The 21,522-nt window shown below is 35.1% G+C and overlaps 1 protein-coding gene across 2 annotated transcripts in view; it reads right to left on the bottom strand.

The window, feature by feature from the left end:
* The window catches only part of LOC121312722 (docking protein 6-like), a 106,955-nt gene extending 89,503 nt beyond the window's left edge, over nucleotides 1-17,452 (bottom strand). For both annotated transcript variants that reach the window (XM_041244432.1, XM_041244433.1), the window contains exon 1: nucleotides 17,263-17,452. In XM_041244432.1, coding sequence (XP_041100366.1) covers nucleotides 17,263-17,328 — 66 coding nt within the window. In that variant the 5' untranslated portion in view covers nucleotides 17,329-17,452. The remainder of the gene's footprint in view (nucleotides 1-17,262) is intronic.
* Between the last annotated feature and the right edge of the window lie 4,070 nt (nucleotides 17,453-21,522).

The raw sequence follows: 21,522 nt of genomic DNA, 5'->3' as shown, positions 1-21,522 counted from the left end.
AGCAGTTTCAATCCCCCCCAAGACAAAACATGTTTTTTTTGTTGTTATTATTATTATTATTATTATTATTATTATTATTATTATTATTATTATTATTATTATTATTATTATTATTTCCCTTCCTCATGGAATGACATACCCAACAAATAATGGCAACCATCACAATAACACATCAAGCTGTGTTGCTAGCATAAATGAATCAGAAAAAAGGAAGAAGTCTGACTGATTTCGTTCAATTTAGCCCCAACATACAGCACTGTTTAATAAATTGACAGCACACATATTGCTAGCAAAATCAAGATTCTGAAAGAACACAGTAAGATAACTGAATAAAACACCAGATAAAAGGAAAATTAAAAAAACATCTTTAATGTGTTTTTACATGTTCTCAAAATTCACGTTATTTATACACATAAGTATAACATACACTAACAATACACTGAAAACTGTGGGGCAGTAGTAAGATTTAATCTATTCATGTCTTTGATTTTGGTCAGACCAATTTCTAAAACTACTTGATATTTCCACTTCCAAAATCCTAAAAGCTTCTAATCTGGATTTGATTCATTTTGCTCTGATGTCGTGGTTGTATAATCTTGCAGGGAGGAGGTATTATTCAGTTAATGCCTTGCTTTGCTTCAAATCCATTATTAAATGAACATTTCATAAACAGCATTACAGTCAGTATTTTTTTTTCTAATTATTCCTCTGAATCCTTTAAAAAAAAAAAAGAAACAGTATCTTAATTGAATGGAGGCTCCAAGTGACACTATTTAATTAATTTTAATACATTAGACTCCCTTTATAATGTCACCTGATGGGGTTAATATTAAACAGATAAAAAGGAGACGATGGCTTGGTTTACATGCACGTGAAAATCGACTCTACAGTCATGACTGTGTGAAGTTGTCACGCGAATACATCGTGAAACAGCAAAAGAACATCCTTTTGGCAGTGCGACTTTAATGGCAGGGTCAATCATTTTCTCACTGGAGCAGGAATCGTGCTTGTGACTCACAGGATTTCAGCAGTCAAGATCCCGTTCTTCTGACTTAATCTCACGTAATCTCCAGCAAAAAGGCTGTACAAAACATAGACATCCCCCATCACACACACACACAAAATGTACATTTATGGACTACTTCAACACTAACCGCTGAGGTTATACTCATACCTACAACCGCCGACAGCTGTCATTATCACAGTACATTTTAAACATCATCAATATAAAAATTGAAAGACAAGGATTTATTCAAAAGTTTTATTCAAGCACATCATATCAAACATCTGCACAGTCGAAACACCATTTTTAAATGAACAATTAAACATAAAGGGTTTATTTTCTAACTTACATATAAAGCACTACTTCAAAAAATGAAAAAAAATATAATAAAATAAACATTTCAAAAGAAACTAGTGTGGAAACAGGTTTATATACATAGAAAACTTTACAAACAAAAGTAGTTTTTAATCTAAAATGAAAGCAACATATGATTTCTCTTACGTGTGTGACACTGACGTGCAGCACAGAATCCGGGTTGAGCTGTAGCTTTGCAGTTTTCTGATCGAAATGTTTCTGCTGTGGCTAGTTTCAAGAAGAAATCTCCAATGATATTTTCCCCAGTCAATTCCTTATACAAAACGAAGGAACTGATGGCTGCCAGGTCCAGTAAAGATAACAACAGACTTGCATATATATAAAAAATAAAATATTGTAGGTCATATTCAAAATAAAAACATGTATTGTAAAAAGCAACTTAGTGTTGATGAAATTTAATACACACACACACACACACACACACACACACACACACACACACATAAATTCTAAGCAGTAAAACTGGTACTTGGTAGAAATTAGATTTTATATAATTGTGTGTGTGTGTGTGTGTATGTGTGCGCGTAATTCAGAATGTGTGAGAAATTTCTCTTGTTAAATGTTTTTATCTTCATGGCAACGTATGAAGCTCTCCTCACGATATTCACAGTCATTCTTTTCCTACTTAGTAAGCAGACACGGAAACACTCCCCTCCCCTAAATGACTATGAACTGAGTAATCTGCATTGGTATGGCCGATTTCTTTTCCTAAATCCGAACTGCATAGCAACACATTTCCTTAAAAATACAGCAAACATGTCGTGAGGAAAACTGTCATGACTTGTGTAAGTAAACACCTCCATTGATAGCTTTGTAAGAATTTATGAGAATTAAATTATGGCATTAGGCTCTTAGCAACCAAAGCACGAATCCAGGGAAATCAAACTAGAAACCATTTTTTAATTATTCAGTTTCAATGCTTTAAATGTTCTTGGGAAGAATATTGGATAAGTAATAGTATATATATATATATATATATATATATATATATATATATATATATATATATATATATATATATATATATATATATATATGATCATCAAAAGAAACGTATCACTATTATAATACATTTATTTTCGCAAAAAAAAAAAGGTATATAAATTATGGACATTGACAAAATGTTTTTGGTTTCTTTTTAATCAATCGATCATTCATCCTTGACCATGATATGCTTGAGTGACTATGTCTGAAGCATATGCACTTAATCACCTAATTAGTTAGACAGTTGATTGGACACTGGATATGGAGTGATTTCAGCTGTCGAATTGTAAGCTTGAATAAAAGCAATAAAGAAAATCACAGAAAAAAAGAACACTATGCCACGTCTGTCAAGAGAGCAGTACCTTCGTGCAATCTGCATTTTGGAGGCTGGACTAGGGCAGCATACTGTGGCTCACTGTCTTGTGTGCTCACAGCCATCAATTTCAAACCTGGTGAGATGGAATAACCAGACTCACTCTGTCGATGACAGGCCATGAACTGGAAGACCAAGAGTCACAACACCTGCCCAAGATCGACAGATCATTTTGCAGCATCTTCACGATGTCAATTGTTAATCAGTACAATAAAAGTCACTGCACCTGCTCTAAAACAGAGTTTGTCATTTTTAATCACATCCAGTGAATTCTATCTAAATATAAGCTATATGTTTCTTTTGATGCTCAAATATAAGTGATAAGTTGCTAGGCATCACTGAATTACATCACTGTGGAAATCTGGACAGTGTGAGAAACTGAAGATCTGACAGAAATTTGGTCACGCACCAAAATCCAAACTGAACTAGACAAAACTACCAAAAATTAAATGACTTTGTTTAATGCAGACATTAGGAGAACCATGAGGAATTGCATAAATGTTATTATCTCCTACTGTAGGCATTCATCCTGTATTAATTAAATTAAAGAAGTGCTCCCCCAATGCTTTCTTTCACAGCAATATGTAAGAATCTAAAACATGTTATATTAAAAACCAGAGCAATACATCAATAGCTGCCATCTTCCAATATGCCTGCAGGATATTGTAAATATCCGGTTCACACACCTTATAAACAAACCGAATTTGCTTGAAAACTGCACTGTGAACACAAACGAACTCGGTCCTGAAAAACATGGAAAAGACCAAAAAAAACAACAACTTTAGTTCGCATCCAAATGAACTCGGTCCCTTTGCTCGCAGGTACGTGTGAACAGCAAACATACTGATACATTGTTTCAAATGAAACGAACCAGACCAAGTCTGTTTGAAACAGATCCACATTATACAACACATTCCAGCATTTGTTTTCATTATTCGTTGCTCCATTATTTATTACGGGGTTATGTATCCAGTATACTTTTTAAAAAATGCATGTGTAACAAACGTTACAGTCAACTTCACAATTTCTTAAATTATTTATAACAGTGATAAACACTTAGTATTCTATACCTGATCATTCCAGTCCTCTGTAGACTAATTTGTATGCTGTGTTTCCTCTGAAAACTCCTTGTCTTGGTGTCAACCATTAAAAAGCAATTCAAGCTGCTAAATAGACAGAGACTTAAGACACTTCTTAACAGTAGAAATGTATTTCAGTAATTCTTTATGCATTCAACTGCTGAGTTTTAGAGTTGTCAGTCCGCTGTCATAGAAATTGAATATTTTTATTGCAGTGTGTTTTACATTGTGAGCATGTAACTGGTACATGTATGAAAACACACTGGTTTTCCATAATTAATAAGAAAAAATCTGAAAGATCTAGCCATTCCATACATATGTATAAGTATACAAGGTTTTTACAGCAACAGTACCAAAGTCTGACAACAGTGAAAACTATATAATAGTACTAAATGAAAGTAAATCATTTCAGTTCTTGCCACACAGTTCTATACGAAATTGAGGTTTTCACACATCACTGCATTGATATTTCAACACAAACCAAATGAATAATTTGTAACATGTTACGTGGATGAGTAGCCATTACAACTAAGCAAACTGAATGAACTATCTGATAGTGCCTATTTAACAGCCATTTGTTTTTAAAATAGTTACACAAACATTGAATAATATATTTACAATTACACATAGCTGCCACTATGGTATCAATAACTTTTAAACACAAAATCATGATTTCCGTTAGAGTAGGTGTTAAAACTTCATGCTGATATTGGACTCAGCTCTCGCCAAGATAAGCATCAACTAAGACATAGCTTCTTTTACTGTAAACTAATGTGATCCATCTGCATTTCCTTCCACCTGATGATGTACACATCCTTCTGCCTGGTATTGATGGTTCCAGGGATCAACCTATTTTGTCTCACTGGTGCATCACCACACACTGGCTACAATGCTGGTTCCACGGATCAACCACAGTGTGGCCTCCCTAGCGAATCAGCATGGGTCTTCAAATGGGCACCCTGGTGTTTCATCAACTATCCCACGACACCTTAAGAGGGCTCAACAGTGATTCTGGCATGCCAGCATCACCCCCCTGCACCCCCCACTCAGCTAAGCCCTACTTACTTACCTTCCTTTACATCTACGTTTTTCTACAGTGCTTGAGGTCCCCAACCAGAATCTTTTCATCTCAACCAGAGCCAGTTGCTGCTCCTCTATGCTGCTTCAGATAAAATTTTCACTATGCATCGCAACTCTTGAACACTGAGTCCGATGTCTCTAAAAAACCGGGTTGAGGAGTGTGCCAAAAAACCTCGACAACCCACCACCATTGGGTAAACCTGGACTCTCCATCCTTGCTGTTCCGCTTCAGCAGCTAGTTGAGCGTACCTAAGTTTCTTCCATTCTTCAAGGTAAATTCAAGGAATTTACCTTGCATTACAGAGATGCTCGTTGACTTAGTGGGCTTGAATTGTATTCATGCCCATTCAATGTTACCGATTAGTTTGCCCGATTAGTGCAGGCTGCTGTTTTAGTTATGATTGTCATGTCATCCATGTATGCTCTAATTGGAGGCAGTCGCATTCCAGAAGCCATAGTGGAAGCCAGTGGAGAAATGCTGCATCCTGACATTATTCCAACTTCTAGGCATTGCCATGTAGTGGTGAATTCTGAAGTTGAAAAACAAAATTGCAAATATGATTGTTTGTTTCTAAAATTATGTATAGCCCCTACAAGTTTACAGGTACAAAATACCATGGTAGAAGTAAGTGTACAGGTACATTTTCAACGGTGATTAAAGTGAGGATTGTATAGGAGGCAGTGTGGTCCAGTGGTTAAAATCGAGGGCTTGTAACCACAAGGTTACCAGTTCAAATCCCACCGCTGCCACTAACTCACTCACTGTGTGATCCTGAGCAAGTTACTTAATCTCCTTGTGCTCCATCCTGCGGATGAGATGTTAAATCAATGTCCTATTGTAATTGACTCTGCATGCATTTATAAAGTGCCTTTCATGGTGGTCCACTATGAAAGGTGCTATATAAAGATTTTATTATTTGCTATCATGTAAGACAAGCCAGTGACTTATCGCAAAATAAAACAGTTTCATGAATACATAAACCTTTTGGCTTTAGTAACAAATTAGGCTTATCAAGAACCTTTCCTTTGGAGGAATATGTCAGATCTGGGCTACATTCAGTGGACCTTATTCTGAATTATTCTGAGGCTGTCCTAATAATAAGGTATATAATTACATACAAAGAATTGCAGAGTAGAACTGCAAGTTACAAACTGTTCTTCGAGGGTCAATATCAGAAAGGTAGTATCTTCTGAATCAAGAAATAACAGTCTTGTTTCAGAAGTTTAAAAAGACAAAAAAAAACAAAAACAATTAGAACTGTGTTTTGAAGAGATTTTGAATTTGGTTACTGCCCAAGTGCTATTCTGGTTGAAAAGCTCTGGATTAAGCAATCAAAACACTTCTCAAAAAGCAATAAATCACAAAGCTTCCCAGCTTTTACATGAAGATTATTGAACTCTGCTGTTCTTTTAAGCAATCTTTTAATCATGGAACCACGTTATTTTAAACTGCAATCCTGCACCTTTGCTACAGAACTGAAACATGGACAAAAAAGAGAAGCTAGCAAAAATTAGTACCAGCGCATACCATTTAACTTTTTGAACCCCAGTGCCTTTCTTCTGATTCTGTTTCACTCCAATCAATCTTTACCTTCCTGACAAAGATAATAGTTAATGGTTGCATTTGTCCCTCTCCAAGATAAAAGGTTTTTTGATAATTAAGCCTGATGGGAATCAAAGATGTGAAATGTCCAACAACAGCCTCAAGAGATATATTTCTGGAACACCTTGCATCACCTGTTTTTGTATGACATTTTTCAGTATAAAATCAGAATCAGTATAGTAAATGCAATTCATTAGTATAAAAAGGCAAATATATCAATGCCAAAAAGAGAAATACTTCATTAACCCTTTGTGGTCCATTTAGTCAGTGTCTGTCAGGTGCGTCAGGTCCAATTTATTTTCACACGTGCTGTTTTTTTTTTACGTGTGCTGTTTAAAAGTTTTTTTTTCTTCAATAATGTGCTCCAAGTCATTATTTTATTACTATAACATCTCAAAAAGCTCTGCAAATGTCTGTGGTATTCTGTGAGTGCTGGATGCGGAAGCAGCTATCATGTCTGTTTATGTCCATTTTATCTCTATTGTGATGCACTGTGTGTATTGCTCAAATCTGGCCTTTTTTTGGCTTCTCTCAGCTCCTATTGGTCTCAGTTTTTCCAAAGAAAAAAACACTAGAGACCTGGTCTTGACTTCTTTTTGATGATATCGGACAGGATCCGACACTGGACCGTAAAGGAAACAATTGTAATGTATATATACAGCTCTGGAAAAAATTAAGAGACCACTGCAAATTTTTCTTAAATCAGCATCTCTACATGTATGGCAGCCATTCCATTCCAGTGTCTGTTGAATTCCAACACAGGCACACCTCATTCTGCTGAATGAGGTACTGATTAGGGGATCACCTGAACCAAATCTTATTTAATGAGGAAAAGTATAAAAACCACTCCTGTTAAAACCTACTATCCTCTTGCAACAGGACCAGCTGGATGGCAAAACAGTGCTAGTAGTACCTCAAAAGTAACTGGAATCAAAAAAGAACTATTGACCATGCCCAAAGAGTTGAAAAGGAAAGTTTTGAGTGAGGAAAAGAAGGGTTCAATTCTGGCTTTACTGGCGGAGGGATACAGTGAGCGTCAGGTTGCTTCCATCCTTAAAATTTCAAAGACTGCGGTTCATAAGAACAAGGTCAAGCAGTACACATTGGGGACAACAAAGCTACAGACCGGCAGAAGGCGAAAAGACTCTCCATTGACCGGGATGACCGCCAACTCATTTGAATGTCACTCAGCAACCGTAGGATGACATCAAGTGACCTACAAAAAGAATGGCAAACGGCAGCTGGGGTGAAGTGCACGGCGAGGACGGTTCGAAACAGGCTCCTAGGGGCAGGGCTGAAGTCGTGCAAAGCTAGAAAAAAGCCCTTCATCAATGAGAAGCAAAGAAGAGCGCGGCTGAGGTTTGCAAAAGACCATAAGGATTGGACCGTAGAGGACTGGAGTAAGGTTGTCTTCTTTGATGAGTCCAATTTTCAGCTTTGCCCAACACCTGGTCATCTAATGGTTAGACGGAGACCTGAAGTGGCCTACAAGCCACAGTGTCTCACACCCACTGTGAAATGTGGTGGAGGATCGGTGATGATCTGGGGGTGCTTCAGCAAGGCTGGAATCGGGCAGATTTGTCTTTGTGAAGGACGCATGAATCAAGCCAAGTACAAGGTTGTCCTGGAAGAAAACTTGCTTCCTTCTGCTCTGACAATGTTCCCCAACTCTGAGGATTGGTTTTTCCAGCAGGACAATGCTCCATGCCACACAGCCAGGTCAATCAAAGTGTGGATGGAGGACCACCAGATCGACCCTGTCATGGCCAGCCCAATCTCCAGACCTGAACCCCATTGAAAACCTCTGGAATGTGATCAAGAGGAAGATGGATGGTCACAAGCCATCAAACAAAGCCGAGCTGCTTGAATTTTTGCACCAGGAGTGGCATAAAGTCACCCAACATCAATGTGAAAGACTGGTGGAGAGCATGCCAAGACGCATGAAAGCTGTGATTGAAAATCAGGGTTATTCCACCAAATATTGATTTCTGAACTCTTCCTAAGTTAAAACATTAGTATTGTGTTGTTTAAAAATGAATATGAACTTATTTTCTTTGCATTATTCGAGGTCTGACAACACTGCATCTTTTTTGTTATTTTGACCAGTTGTCATTTTCTGCAAATAAATGCTCTAAATGACAATATTTTTATTTGGAATTTGGGAGAAATGTTGTCAGTAGTTTATAGAATAAAACAAAAATGTTCATTTTACCCAAACACATACCTATAAATAGTAAAACCAGAGAAACTGATAATTTTGCAGTGGTCTCTTAATTTTTTCCAGAGCTGTGTGTGTATATATATATATATATATATATATATATATATATATATATATATATATATATATATATAATGTGTGTGTGTGTGTGTGTGTGTATATATATATATATATATATATATATATATATATATATATATATATATATATATATATATATTATACATACACACAGTTGTAATCAAAAGTTTTCATAGCCCTATGGAAATGTATAATTTGTAAAAAATTCTCAAACAAATAATTATAGGAAAAATCTTTTGTAGCAGAAGTTTTGCTTTTATGAGGAAAAAGTTACAAGAAATATAAAATTAACCTGGGTTGAATTAAACTATGCAAACATTTGCAAATCTTCCTGAAAGTTTGTGATCTTTTTTCTTTTGTTGGTCTTGTAACAGGCCATTTCCTTACCAACCAGCTGAATGACTTATTTTCCATTGACAGTAAACACATCAACAACAGATAACTTGTAATAAAGGGATCAGACATATAAGAAGGAAGCAATTTTCTATTCCGGTTTTATTTTGTCAAAACTTCATAGTGACTCGTTTTGCCACTCCGTAATCCCTTAATTTTTATGGTGGTAATTAAACCGTTATTTAAAAAAACATAACAAAACAGTTTCTCAATCCCAACAAGCATGCAATTTTATGAAGACCTGCGGTTTTTCTAATAAAGGGCCTATAGTGTTCCCGTAAATGTCTGTATTGAGAGTTACAGCAGAGGCTCCTCCTACTCTGACTTGGCAGGAATAACTACTGTGAGGGAGGCGAAAGTTCACTTAGCAAAATGATTTTTTCTTTTTTGTGGCCACATTAAAATAAGACACAATCAAAGAAATGGATTTGCCATCATATTTGTGACCTTTATACTGTAGAAGCATGTGAAATCAATACAGTGGAAAGGGAGCAATATCGCATAATTTCTCAAGACAAGGTTGTAAAAAAAATACAGGAAAACCAAAAATGGCAAAGGCCATAAAAAAATATGTTGGGTAAAGAAAGAGACAAAGTCAATTTACAGTCCAAGTGTAGCTATATGTATGTCAGTATCCCTTGAATTTAAGAGAGGTACAGGAAGGATGTTTAAACATACTAATTATCTCAAAAAAACCTTGCCATGGACAACTATCTCATAAAACATCACCTTCACAAGTAACCTGGAGGTAGATAACATCTAAATCCTCTGCACAGCCTTAGCCAAGGCGGGATAAATGTTGTTATTAAAACAAAAATCAATGCGCTGCACAAGGTGAAATTTGTGGCTTCTCTAAGGGAGCCCCTTGTAGGGGCATGGAATTTTAAAGTGGTATAAGAACACATTCCTTTAAGAGTTGTTGAACCCACATTACGTAACACGGGTTATTTTTTAAAAGACTGCTTCAGAGTTTATCTATACAGCACGTTTGAAGATTTGCGTTCAAAAAACAATCAAAAAACACGTAAGTGGACTATAAAGTAGGCATTATACCATACTAAAGTACACCAGATACAACTGTAGATTATATAAGTGTAAACTACACAAAACACGTTTAAGAAAATACATTGATGTTTGCACTTTTATTGTGTTTTTATGATTTAAAGAGACAGTGTCTAATCCTGCCCCTCAACATACAAGCATTACCTATCAGCAAATTTGGGGGTCTCAACCAAATCCCTATTGGAAGTAATGGTGAGATACCTTCTACAATCCAAAGCCTGGCAATTATGGAATCCGGCATGCTTTGTAAGTCTTGTCTATAAAACCAGTGTAAACCTTTCTGTGCAGAAGAAACGTTTACAACGTAAAGTTGCCGAGCATCATCATTGTAGGGAAAAAGTTTCAAACATCAAATTTACTTACTGATGTGCATAAAACACGTAGGTAAGCAGCTTTATTCTTATATTTTTGTAGTTTTAGTTTACAGAAAAAAAAACAATGCATACAAGTTGCAGTATAAAAATATATAAACACGTAAATACATTTGCATATCTACAAAAATAAATTAATTCAGCAGTAATCATTTCATCAAGCCCTTTGTAGTCTCTGCACTGAATACAATTTAAAAAAGTGTGTGTGTGTAAAAATATATATTATGATATATATATAATAATATATTATAGATATATATAATATATATACATATATAGTACTATAATATATACATAATTAACAAAATAATTTTAGAAACACAATAACAAAACTACAGGGTGTGCAGTAGGTATAAAATTACCACACTTCCTGGGTGGTTGAAGGCTCTTGGCTTCGCCTCATGGCCCACAACACACCCAGGGTGTGCAGTCGTTTTCAGCTTCTGCATACCCTGTTGTATCCTTGCTTACATACTGCAAATCACATCCAGAATGAGACAAACACATTTAAATTGTGCCACCACAAAGAGGACTGACAGAACAGAATCAACAATGGTCCAAAAAGAAATGAACATTCCAGATTTCAGATCTTGACCTAACCCTCTAGTTATTGAAATAAAAACAAATACTGGTTCTATACCACATTACTTGTAATACATTTCATATGATATATTCAGTAATCACTATAGTACTACATATATATATATATATATATATATATATATATATATATATATATATATATATATATATATATATATATATACACATAAACAAAGTCACCAATTGTTTTTCATCATTTTCTCCCCAAATTTGGAATAAGCAATTATTTTTAGGCTCAGCTCACTGATACCACCACGCACTGACTCAGGAGTGGCGAAGACGAACACATGCATTCCTCCAAAGCCTGTGCCATTAACCAACTGTTTCTTTTACACAATGTAGGCCCACCATGCAGCCACCTCAGAGCTACAGCGTGGGAGGATAACACAGCTCTGGACAGCTTATCTTGCATTTATATAGCACCATTCATGTGTTCACATCACAGAGCACATCCATAAAAAGAGATAGTTCTAACAGTTAAAGGCAGCTCTGAACAGATGGGTTTTCAGTAGCTGACTGTGGCAGGGTGTGGGGAATTCACTGACACAGGAGAAAGTTTATTTGAAACACCACAGGGGTGCACCATTTTACTTATTTCAGCAGATGGCGCTGATGTGCTGCTGCCCAAATACCGACAACAGTGGGTAAAGCTTGCAAGTTACCAGCAATAGTAGGAGGTGACACAGTCTGCATTGCACTCAAAGGTGCTGCAAATAATAATACATAAACACAAGGCAAAAGCAAAAAGGTTGAGGCTGCATATCGGATTTCATCTGGGAGGGCATTAGGGACATAACAGCAGAAAGCTCTCGAATCAAATGTTTTGAGAAAGCTTGGAGCATAAGGTACAATTAGGTCAGACAGATAGTTTGGGGTCAGATCATGCAATGATTTATACACCAGTAAAATAATTTTATAGTCAATCTCAAACCTTCTAAAAATGAAACCTAGAGGCAGCATGTAAATTGAGAAAAGTATTGGGTCCAGAACAGAGCCCTGAGGGACCCCCTGATCAAAATGGTGGAGTTAGATCGTAACTCACCCAGGCTGAACTTAACTGAGATTTGTAGAACTGGATTACTAATTTTCTTTACCCGTCTCTCTTTGTTTGGTTTCTCCTCTTACATGACAGTTTCTCATCTTAGAGGATAAACAAAGACCACATTATTTAGTTAATGAAAAGTTTGAAATGCCTGCACAATTTGTCTTGCAATTTTACAGGTCAATTTTAAAGAGACGATCTATAGAAAAACAGCTGGCGCTTATTAGTGGTAATACCCCTTCCAGGCCTCTCATAATTTTCAGATAGAAAAAATGAATTCATTAGTTATATCTTTAAGGTAACAGGCTGAGCTGAGATGGCTGACTCTGCCCAGCACCACACAGACATTACAGTAATAATGGTCTGATTTCACTCACATCCAGTCATCAGAGACCTGGCATAACAATGGTAAAAACTAATCAGAACTCTTATTAAAACTCATCTTAAATCTATACCGTACATTATTGCCTCTTTACGCTGTAGGACATTTCAGAAATGTCCAATTGATTACTTTTATACCAATGTAGTATGGGTTTTTACAACTAGCGTAGATTCAGCAGAACTAAATAGATCAAAGTAAGCTTATTTAGATAATACTAAGAAAATAGCTGAAAATAACAAACAAATACAAACTGGTTTACTTTTTACACTATTTTTCTCTTTTTACATCCCTGTTTACAAAAACCACCTATTAGATAAAACACTTCTGTGTTTATGATACCAATGTCTGTTTGTTTTGTTTTTTTATTAAAATAATGGTGGCTAGTTTTCACCCACATCAAGCAAGAAAACATCACTGTGAATAGTTGTACTTGGAAATGGCTATTTGTTTCCCAATTCACGGTGTAAAATGTACAAAGTCAAGTAGAAAGATGTTTCGGTGACTGCCTTTATCAGAGAACTGTATAGCCAAAACATTTGTGTAATAAAATGTATTGTTTTACTTTATAATGTATTGTTTTATAATTATAATGTACTTTAAAACACACTACACTTACTGCATCTCCTAATACTGCCTTACACATATTACTTTATTACTTTTCCATCCTTTTGAAGACATTCAGCTTGGTATTCAAATGATTTTCTACTGTATATGCAGGTGATAAATGTATAGGTATAAGTATTTTAAAAGACGCCTACCTTGGTGCCAACCCTAATAATTATTTGCTGCCCAGAACAAAGGAAAACAAGAAAGAATTTGCATGACAAAATGCCCTTAATGTTAAAATGCAATTAAGAGTGGAATGTCTCAGATGTTTAAACTATTTAATGGGATTGACTAATTAATAGATGCCTTTTGAAACAAAAGGTCACAATTTGTGCAATGATATCATACACAAGCCAATACAAGGGAGCATATTATATGCTGCTTGCTTTAAATAACTAAAATGCACCAAACACAAGATTCAATTACAATCTAATTTCTTTCAAATAAAGGTTGCCTGTGTCAAACATAACAGCTCTCAAGTGAGCTTTGTCTTTCATGTGCTATTATAGACACAAACCGCATCACAGAAGTGATAATGTGAGTTCCTAGAACAGACAATCGAATCTCTAGAGGTTTGAGACAGTGTGGTTTTGCAATTGCATATTTTCATTAGAATCTGTAGGCAAGCTAAACCTTCTGCATGTGTAATACTGTTTGATGAGGCTTCAAATACATAATAATACAACTGAAGCAGCCATATTAATTGAAAAGGTTAGTTCTTCACTAATGCAAGCCTGGTTTAGAATCTAATTAACTTGGTCCTGAGTGGACAAAACACCATAAGAAAGAGAGAAGGTCAGCTGATTGATCTTAATACTTTGTCAAGGTGGGTCTGAAAGGATTCCAATGATGCAACGCCCCCAACATAGCTAGGTAACTCATTCCATACCGTCACCAGAGTGGCGCCTAATTGTGCTAATTACTGTACTGCGCTGAAAGTATGGGATATAGTTAACTTTGTAAACTCCTTTTAACCCTTTACAGGCTTTAATCAAGTCCCCCTAATTATTTGTTCTAGACAAAATAAATTCAATTCCCTCAACCTTTCATCACAGCTCATTCCTTTAGGCCTGGGATTAGCCAGTTGCTCTTCATTGGTCATCGTTGGTACTAGCAGGTCAATGATTGGATGGGTATGTACTGAATTGCATCTTCAGAGTTACTCCAGAGCACATCTGATGTATGCACTAGGACTACAGTCTAAGTGCTGCAAATTCAGAACTAAAATTTATTTTAAAAGTTCCTAATGTCAGCCTCTTAATTACACTAGAGTACAGGAAGTATGGATCATCAGTTTGATTTATTTAGATTTGAGTAGGGCTTGTATTAATTATATAGTGAAAAAAAAGCAATATATAATTGACCTTATTCTCATGGTGTAATGTCACTGTGATTACCAATCTGTCAAATTCGTTTCCAAACTGCAGCAACCCGAATATATAATGTTATCTATCTATCTGATGCACTTTCACTTAATAACTCAATGAAATGTAATATCCTCTAAAGTAACAACATAACTTTGCTTGGCTCAGAGTCATTCAAAATTGCCTTTCTGTATAATAAATTTTACAGTTGCATAACTGCAGCAGAAGGGGGAGGGGAGGGGGCTGCCAAAGAGTCCCACATTAAATTAGATTCAAACAACAATCCCTTGGCTACTAGCCCTTTGTTCTATGCACTATGGCACACTGCCTTATTAGACACATTTACTATAATTTTACCAACTATACACCGATACCCAAATACAACACACAATAAGTTAACAGCAAGAAAGGCTTAAGTATCATAGGGTTCATGCCTGTCTTCGATGGTTCAAATACATTTGCATTGCAACAATAGTAGTACTGTACATACACAACACTTTATATTAAATGGATTTGTGTTTCCAGCCTGATATAAATCGCACATATTGAAAGACTAGCATTAATGCTTACTGGATGGGAAAGTTCCCATCTCTACCTGTCTATTCTGTGGTGTGAGTTCATCCTCCCTCTTGCCTAAGGCAAGAGACAGTACAGTGTGAAATCTTACCTGCAGTCTTATAAACAGAGAATTCCCTGAGGTGTCATATTTCATTACAGCTTTGATCATGATTATTCTTAATGATTTTATTATTAACAGCAGTAACAGTGTAAATACTATGTTAATCAATCAGTAATTACTGACTCATACAACACAAAGCACAAGTTTGCATCACCAGACCCCAATAAACAAACAAAAGACAACTGCAAATTATACTTTTTTTTTTTTTTACAATATATGCAACATTATTAGTCCAGATGGATATGTTTGAATTGTGTAATGATATTAATTCCTTAATTATGCAGTATTTCCTTTTGTATCTGTGTTACAAATCACTTATCATGATAGCACAAGAACTTTGACAGAGATCCAAGGACATTATGCTGTATTGAAACAAAGTCTATATCAACAAGCCAAGGTCGAAAGCCATCACAAATGTGAGTAATGTATCATTCCATATACAGTAGTTAACTATTCCAATGGTCTGGCTCTAGATAATTAATCTATATACGGTATATTATAAGCTGGTATTGAGTATGAAGGATAATATACAGTTAATATATAAATAGGCAGGTAAATAATATATTTTTATTCCTGCATATTTCATTCAAATGCATTGTAGAGTGTTACTGTAAATCTGGTATATATAACTGAGTTCAAATTAACATGTCTTTTACATCATATTAGCCATTTTTGACAGCTCCTTTTGTGTTTTTGAATTTTTATTAGACCACTCTCCTTGAACCACAATCTCGATTGTTTAGTGCATTGGTGTGGTACACTCTTGGGCTTCTGGGACAACAGCCTACTTTCTGTATTTAGCCGTTTCATTGTTTTGAATTCTCTACTTTACATTCATTTTCCAGCCATGTATGAATATTGTTGATTATCAAAAATTAAGCTCAGAATTTATTTTAAAAGGATCTTATGAAAGAGAAGCTACAGTAGTTTGACGATATACAAAAATCACACACTGAATGCTAATTAAAACCAAGCCAAGCATTTTGTGTATTATAATAAGGTGAATGTTATAATGAGGGTCATAATAAGTATTGATGTAGCTGGAAGCCTGACTACAACAGTATACCCAGCCCTGTATCATACAACCAAATTATGGGAATGGACTATATTTTTTCCAGTTTTTTCACCTGCAGGACTGCATTACGCATCACTGCATTAAACACAATCCACAAACACTCAAAACGCTTGCCATCTAGCTAAATAACTATTTCAAGTGCCTCGCTTCTATTGAACCTGCCTCACATAATAATTTACAACACAACACAGTGCAGCAGTTTTATGCAGCCTCTGCGGCAATTAGTTAATTACATTTCAAAGCCACTGTTTTAATGCACTGATGGGCTTGTGCTTCTTTCAGTTTCTTGAAGTAAATGTATTGCTAGACCTTAACTGCAGGTCTGACTGTATCACAGGCAGCATTTCCACTTGGGTGAATACACACACAAGCAGTTTTAATTTCGGAACTTTTAGCCATACCAATCTTTGGATACAGCTAACTGAACTTGCCGTTTACATACGATATGCTTCAGGCCAATAACATGTTTCATTGACCTGGATGGAATATGGCAAAGTGGTATCAAAATGCACACTCCTGAAACAGTACACAGGAGCCGCATACAGTACATTACTATCTTTATATTGCAATGCTTAGTACATAGCTTCAATTGGGCCCTAATATACATTATAACTACATTTATAGATCTTAAATGCCATACCAAACCATACATTTTCAATATATTAATAAACCTTTTTGTTTAATATTTTTCAAGATGAAATGTCTAAAATCACAATGACAAAAACAACACAGAACAAAAGATTGTTCCTCTAAAAAGTTTACCCATTCTTCAATTCCTATCTAGTTCTCAGCACACCGCAGGACAGTGTACCACAGAGCAATTACAATCTTTTTAATCCAACTGTTTAAGCAAATACTTGCCACACTGACAACAAGTGCTACTCACCCCCAGCTTTCTGCTGCGGATTTTCACATATCCTTGCTTCACTATATCATTAAAGTTGGAGGCCATAGTCAGTGCTATCCTTCACTGCCAAGATAAGTCCTCTTTTTCTGCTGAGTTTTTCTTAAGCCACTCTGGCACTCCAGCCCTCAGAATGCTTGCTCAAGTGTCACTGCCTGGGCAACCGCCTCCAAGGGCTCATTCCATCTGAATAGAGGGAGATAGAGTTTGTCAGCTGATTTAATTCAGTTGGAGTTCAGCTTCCTGGATCACACCATCCTTTATTCACAACAGGGGTGGAATCTAGACAGGTCCTTCTACATTCATTCATTCACCATTCTGCTATATGTGAGGAATCATTTTGTGTTTTTTTCTCTGAACTGTGGCTGTTAATTGATGCTGGCTTAAAGGCATAGTCTCACTTCTGGAAATACAACATATACGTAAAATGTCACAGTAATATCAATATGAATTATATTTGATTTAAACATGCTGTTGTATTTAATTAAAATTGATTTTATTTCCCTCACACACTGTAATTGTTTTAAGGAATGATTCACCTGTAATAAACAAAGATGTCTAATGGGGGCTTATGTGAAAATAGGCAAAATATAGGCATTTTTAAATGCTCAAACACAATTAGCTTGCTTGAAGCATCACATAAATGAAATGAGCTCAAAAATCTGATGTTAGCATTCACCCTACTTAATTATTATTATTATTATTATTATTATTATTATTATTATTATTATTATTATTATTATTTTGATTTTCAATGAATATTGAAATTATAAGATATTTCAAATGGTTTTGTTAATTATTTCTGTTTTGTTCAGTTTAGGTCTTGTTTATGTACTGAAAACATAAAATAATAATAATTCTTACAAGGCTGGTGTTTGATGCCAGTTAGTGCCTAATTAAATCCAATAAGAAATGCAAAGAGCAGTATATTGATTAGCTAGTATTAATCATACAAGGTAGTGGTGATCTATACCAAATGCAGTTTTGAGTACTTCGAGGGAGCTCTCTTTACACATTGAAGTTAACCGATAATGTCCCAGTACTGGGAAAAGGCTCCTCTCTGATGTTGATGCAACCCCCTCTATATCAACGAGCATGCTTCAGATGGCAGTTGATGTCATGGGGAATCCTGTCACATTCTTCAGCTGGCGCAACACCAGTCTATTTGATGTTATGTGGAGGGTTACAGTGCTATCGGACACAACTTTTTAGAAGGCGTTCTTGCTGGTCAGTCCATAACCGTATTCTGCTGCTCAAGATAATTCATCCTAGCAATATATTATTTTTGCCATATTTATTTTGCCAATGTTAATTACTTAATTAGTATTTATGCTCTAAATGAGGCCAAAGGGAAGATTATTAAAATTACCAACTAAAAATAGCTAAGATATATGACCTGAAACTGACAATCAGGTAAACAAAAAGATGTTAATATCTGGTTAAATGAATGAATCCTTTTCAGCAACAGATGGAAGTTAAATTTGAAATGTTTCATCAGAAAAATTTAAACTAGTACTGCTAGGGCTATTTGTAGTCTATTCTTTATTCAACTAGTGTGTACAAACTATCCCCAATGATCTCCATACCAACAACAAAAGAGCTTTATTTCCACTCATTTACTAGCGCCACTGTTAGCAAAAATCCCATTACAATGAACAGTGTGATAAATGATTTACCATTGTTTTGAAAGGCACATCTTGTTCTGTGAAGCCTGCTCTAAATAATGAAAAATGTTAATTGTGTCTCCATATGCTCATGTAGAAAGAAAATCGATAAATGCTTAAAGAACAATCAATTTCCAAAGAAAAAAAAAAAAAAAACACTTATTATACAAAAGGCAGATTCTTGTTTTTCATATAAGTAAAATTATAAATAGCTACATAGGTAAGCAAAAATAAGGAAAATGCCTGTATAAAAAAATCTAACAAAATTTAAGCCCTGAAACAATAACACATTTTGTTTGATGAACAATCATTTTAATTGTTATTTAAAAGTTTTACATGAATAGAATGAGATACAATCTAAACAAAACTATTTTATATACTGTACATACTGTAGCTATAAATACTGTAGATGTTTGTAAGCATTACGTACCAGTATACACCATTAAAGTAATTATTTAACACATGACAACTCTAAAATCTTGGTTTTGTAAGATGCAAACATATAACTACCACAAGGACTACTCATTTCTATTTGGCCCCTTTTTCAACCTCATCCCCTGAATCTAACTCTGAACAAATATGTGTCTTTCACATTTTTTATTTAATTTTAAGAATCACAACCAGTATTTGAAGACTTAAATTCCTGTTCACAGATGTACTGTGGTTGTTTATGGCAATCCTCGTTAGTAAAATTACCACAACGCTGAGCGTTCATGGACTATTCTTTGTATATAACAAATATACTGTGTGGAAAAGAAAGCATGTTTAAACAGTTTAAACCAAAATTAAACAGTTGATTTTAGAGAATTACTTTCCTTGCTTAGATCAAACTCTACATACGAGAATGTTCAGTTGAATTCCTACCTGGGGTTATCTAGCCATGTATAATCAATCAGCTACAGGGAACCAAATGAGCACTGATGGGCCAAAACATTTCATGTGTATAGAGTGATTCCTGTGAGATTCAGCACATTACCTTCTCTCAGCCTAGCCTCTTTGCATTCACCTGGGTATGGAGTTCATATGCAGGGGTCGGCATGTTGGGATTTTCCAGTTTTCCCATAACATGTCTCCCTACAATGCTTATTAAGATCTCCGTTATAATTCTCACTCTCCAATCTAGTTCTCATAACTCTATAGTTTGACGTTAAGGATCTGTGTTAATGTGTTTTATTTATTTATTTATTTACAATTTGGCCTTGCTTGGCCAAACATGCAGAAAATATAATGTTGATTAAATATTTCTAATAATGAGATTAAACATCCTATAAAGGCAGGAAGTATGTAATCATGCTGGATTATATTGATGATGTTTACCCATGAAAAATGATTAACGTGTTAATCCAGATATACTGACGTTGGTTCGTACTTAATATCATATGAACAGATGGCTCAGGTATTAAGGGGGAATGGAATTAATAAAAACAATGTACAATGTTGAAACGCATAATACTAAAAGTAGAGCTTCTGTACCGGATGGCTTAAACAATAAAAATAGCACTAATTTTGAATCCACAATTAATATAAATGGATTAACAACTTTATATCTGTTCAGTTGAGGTACTAACACATCTGATACATGGTGCTAGATATTAACCATCAACACGCTAATGTTACGGAATGGCTATTTCCAGGTCCACTATGAATCATTAATGAAAATAAGACATGTTTAGCAGATTTGTTAACTAGTCTGATGTTTTATTTAAGAGAGTTAATACTCATATGCAAATCTGAATGTGCTGAACACATTCCCTGGTGTTTTGTCCTTACCTTTTTGCTTGTCATGTCACAGCTTTTTACAGAATTGTAGCATGTACTTTTCTTTAAATAAAATCAGAAACAAATACAAGTGTTTTAATCCATCAATGCAGTTTAAGATGTAGGGAAAGCTTTACACACTTGGTTTTATATAATGGAACTCAATTAAGCTATTATAGAGACCAATCAACTAATTCAATTAACACTCCAAACTACAGAATATAACTAATAAAATCGAATCAAAACATATAAAGAAATAATAATACATATATAAATTGAATAAAAGGATACATACCTGTGAACACATATAATAAAACAACTGGGGACTTAAATCAAAATCAACAGAAGTATGTTTCAAATAAACTAGATCAGTGGTTCACAGCCTTTTTCAATGTAGAGACCACCTTTTTTCACAACAGTATTTTTAAACTCATTTTATGTGTATATGTATAAGTACATATAGAAAGTGAAGTATTTATATAACGTACCTAACTTAATGAGACCCTCATTCTTTGCTACCAGTTTTGCTACCATTTTGCGCATTGAAAGTTGCTGATGGCAAAGTTTCTGTTCTTTTGTTTAAAAAAGTCCTGTGTTTTTTTTTTTGTTTGTTTTGTTTTTTTGTTTTTTTGTTTTTTTCACATTGTCAGTGCTTGGTAGAGAAATAGCGTCTCAATTTTGCAAGCTTAAGAGCTTCACTTGACAAAACCTCCTGATAAATAACACACAGTGGCTTTGGGTGGTCCTCGGATCCAGTAAATGTACCACTGCTAAATATTCTGGATTGTATTTATGACACGGAGGCTTTCTTTTCTTAAAG

Source organism: Polyodon spathula, chromosome 3, assembly GCF_017654505.1.
Source record: "Polyodon spathula isolate WHYD16114869_AA chromosome 3, ASM1765450v1, whole genome shotgun sequence".
NCBI lineage: Eukaryota > Metazoa > Chordata > Actinopteri > Acipenseriformes > Polyodontidae > Polyodon > Polyodon spathula.
The sequence above is the reverse complement of the archived record's forward strand: the minus strand, read 5'-3'. Positions and strand labels throughout refer to the sequence as shown.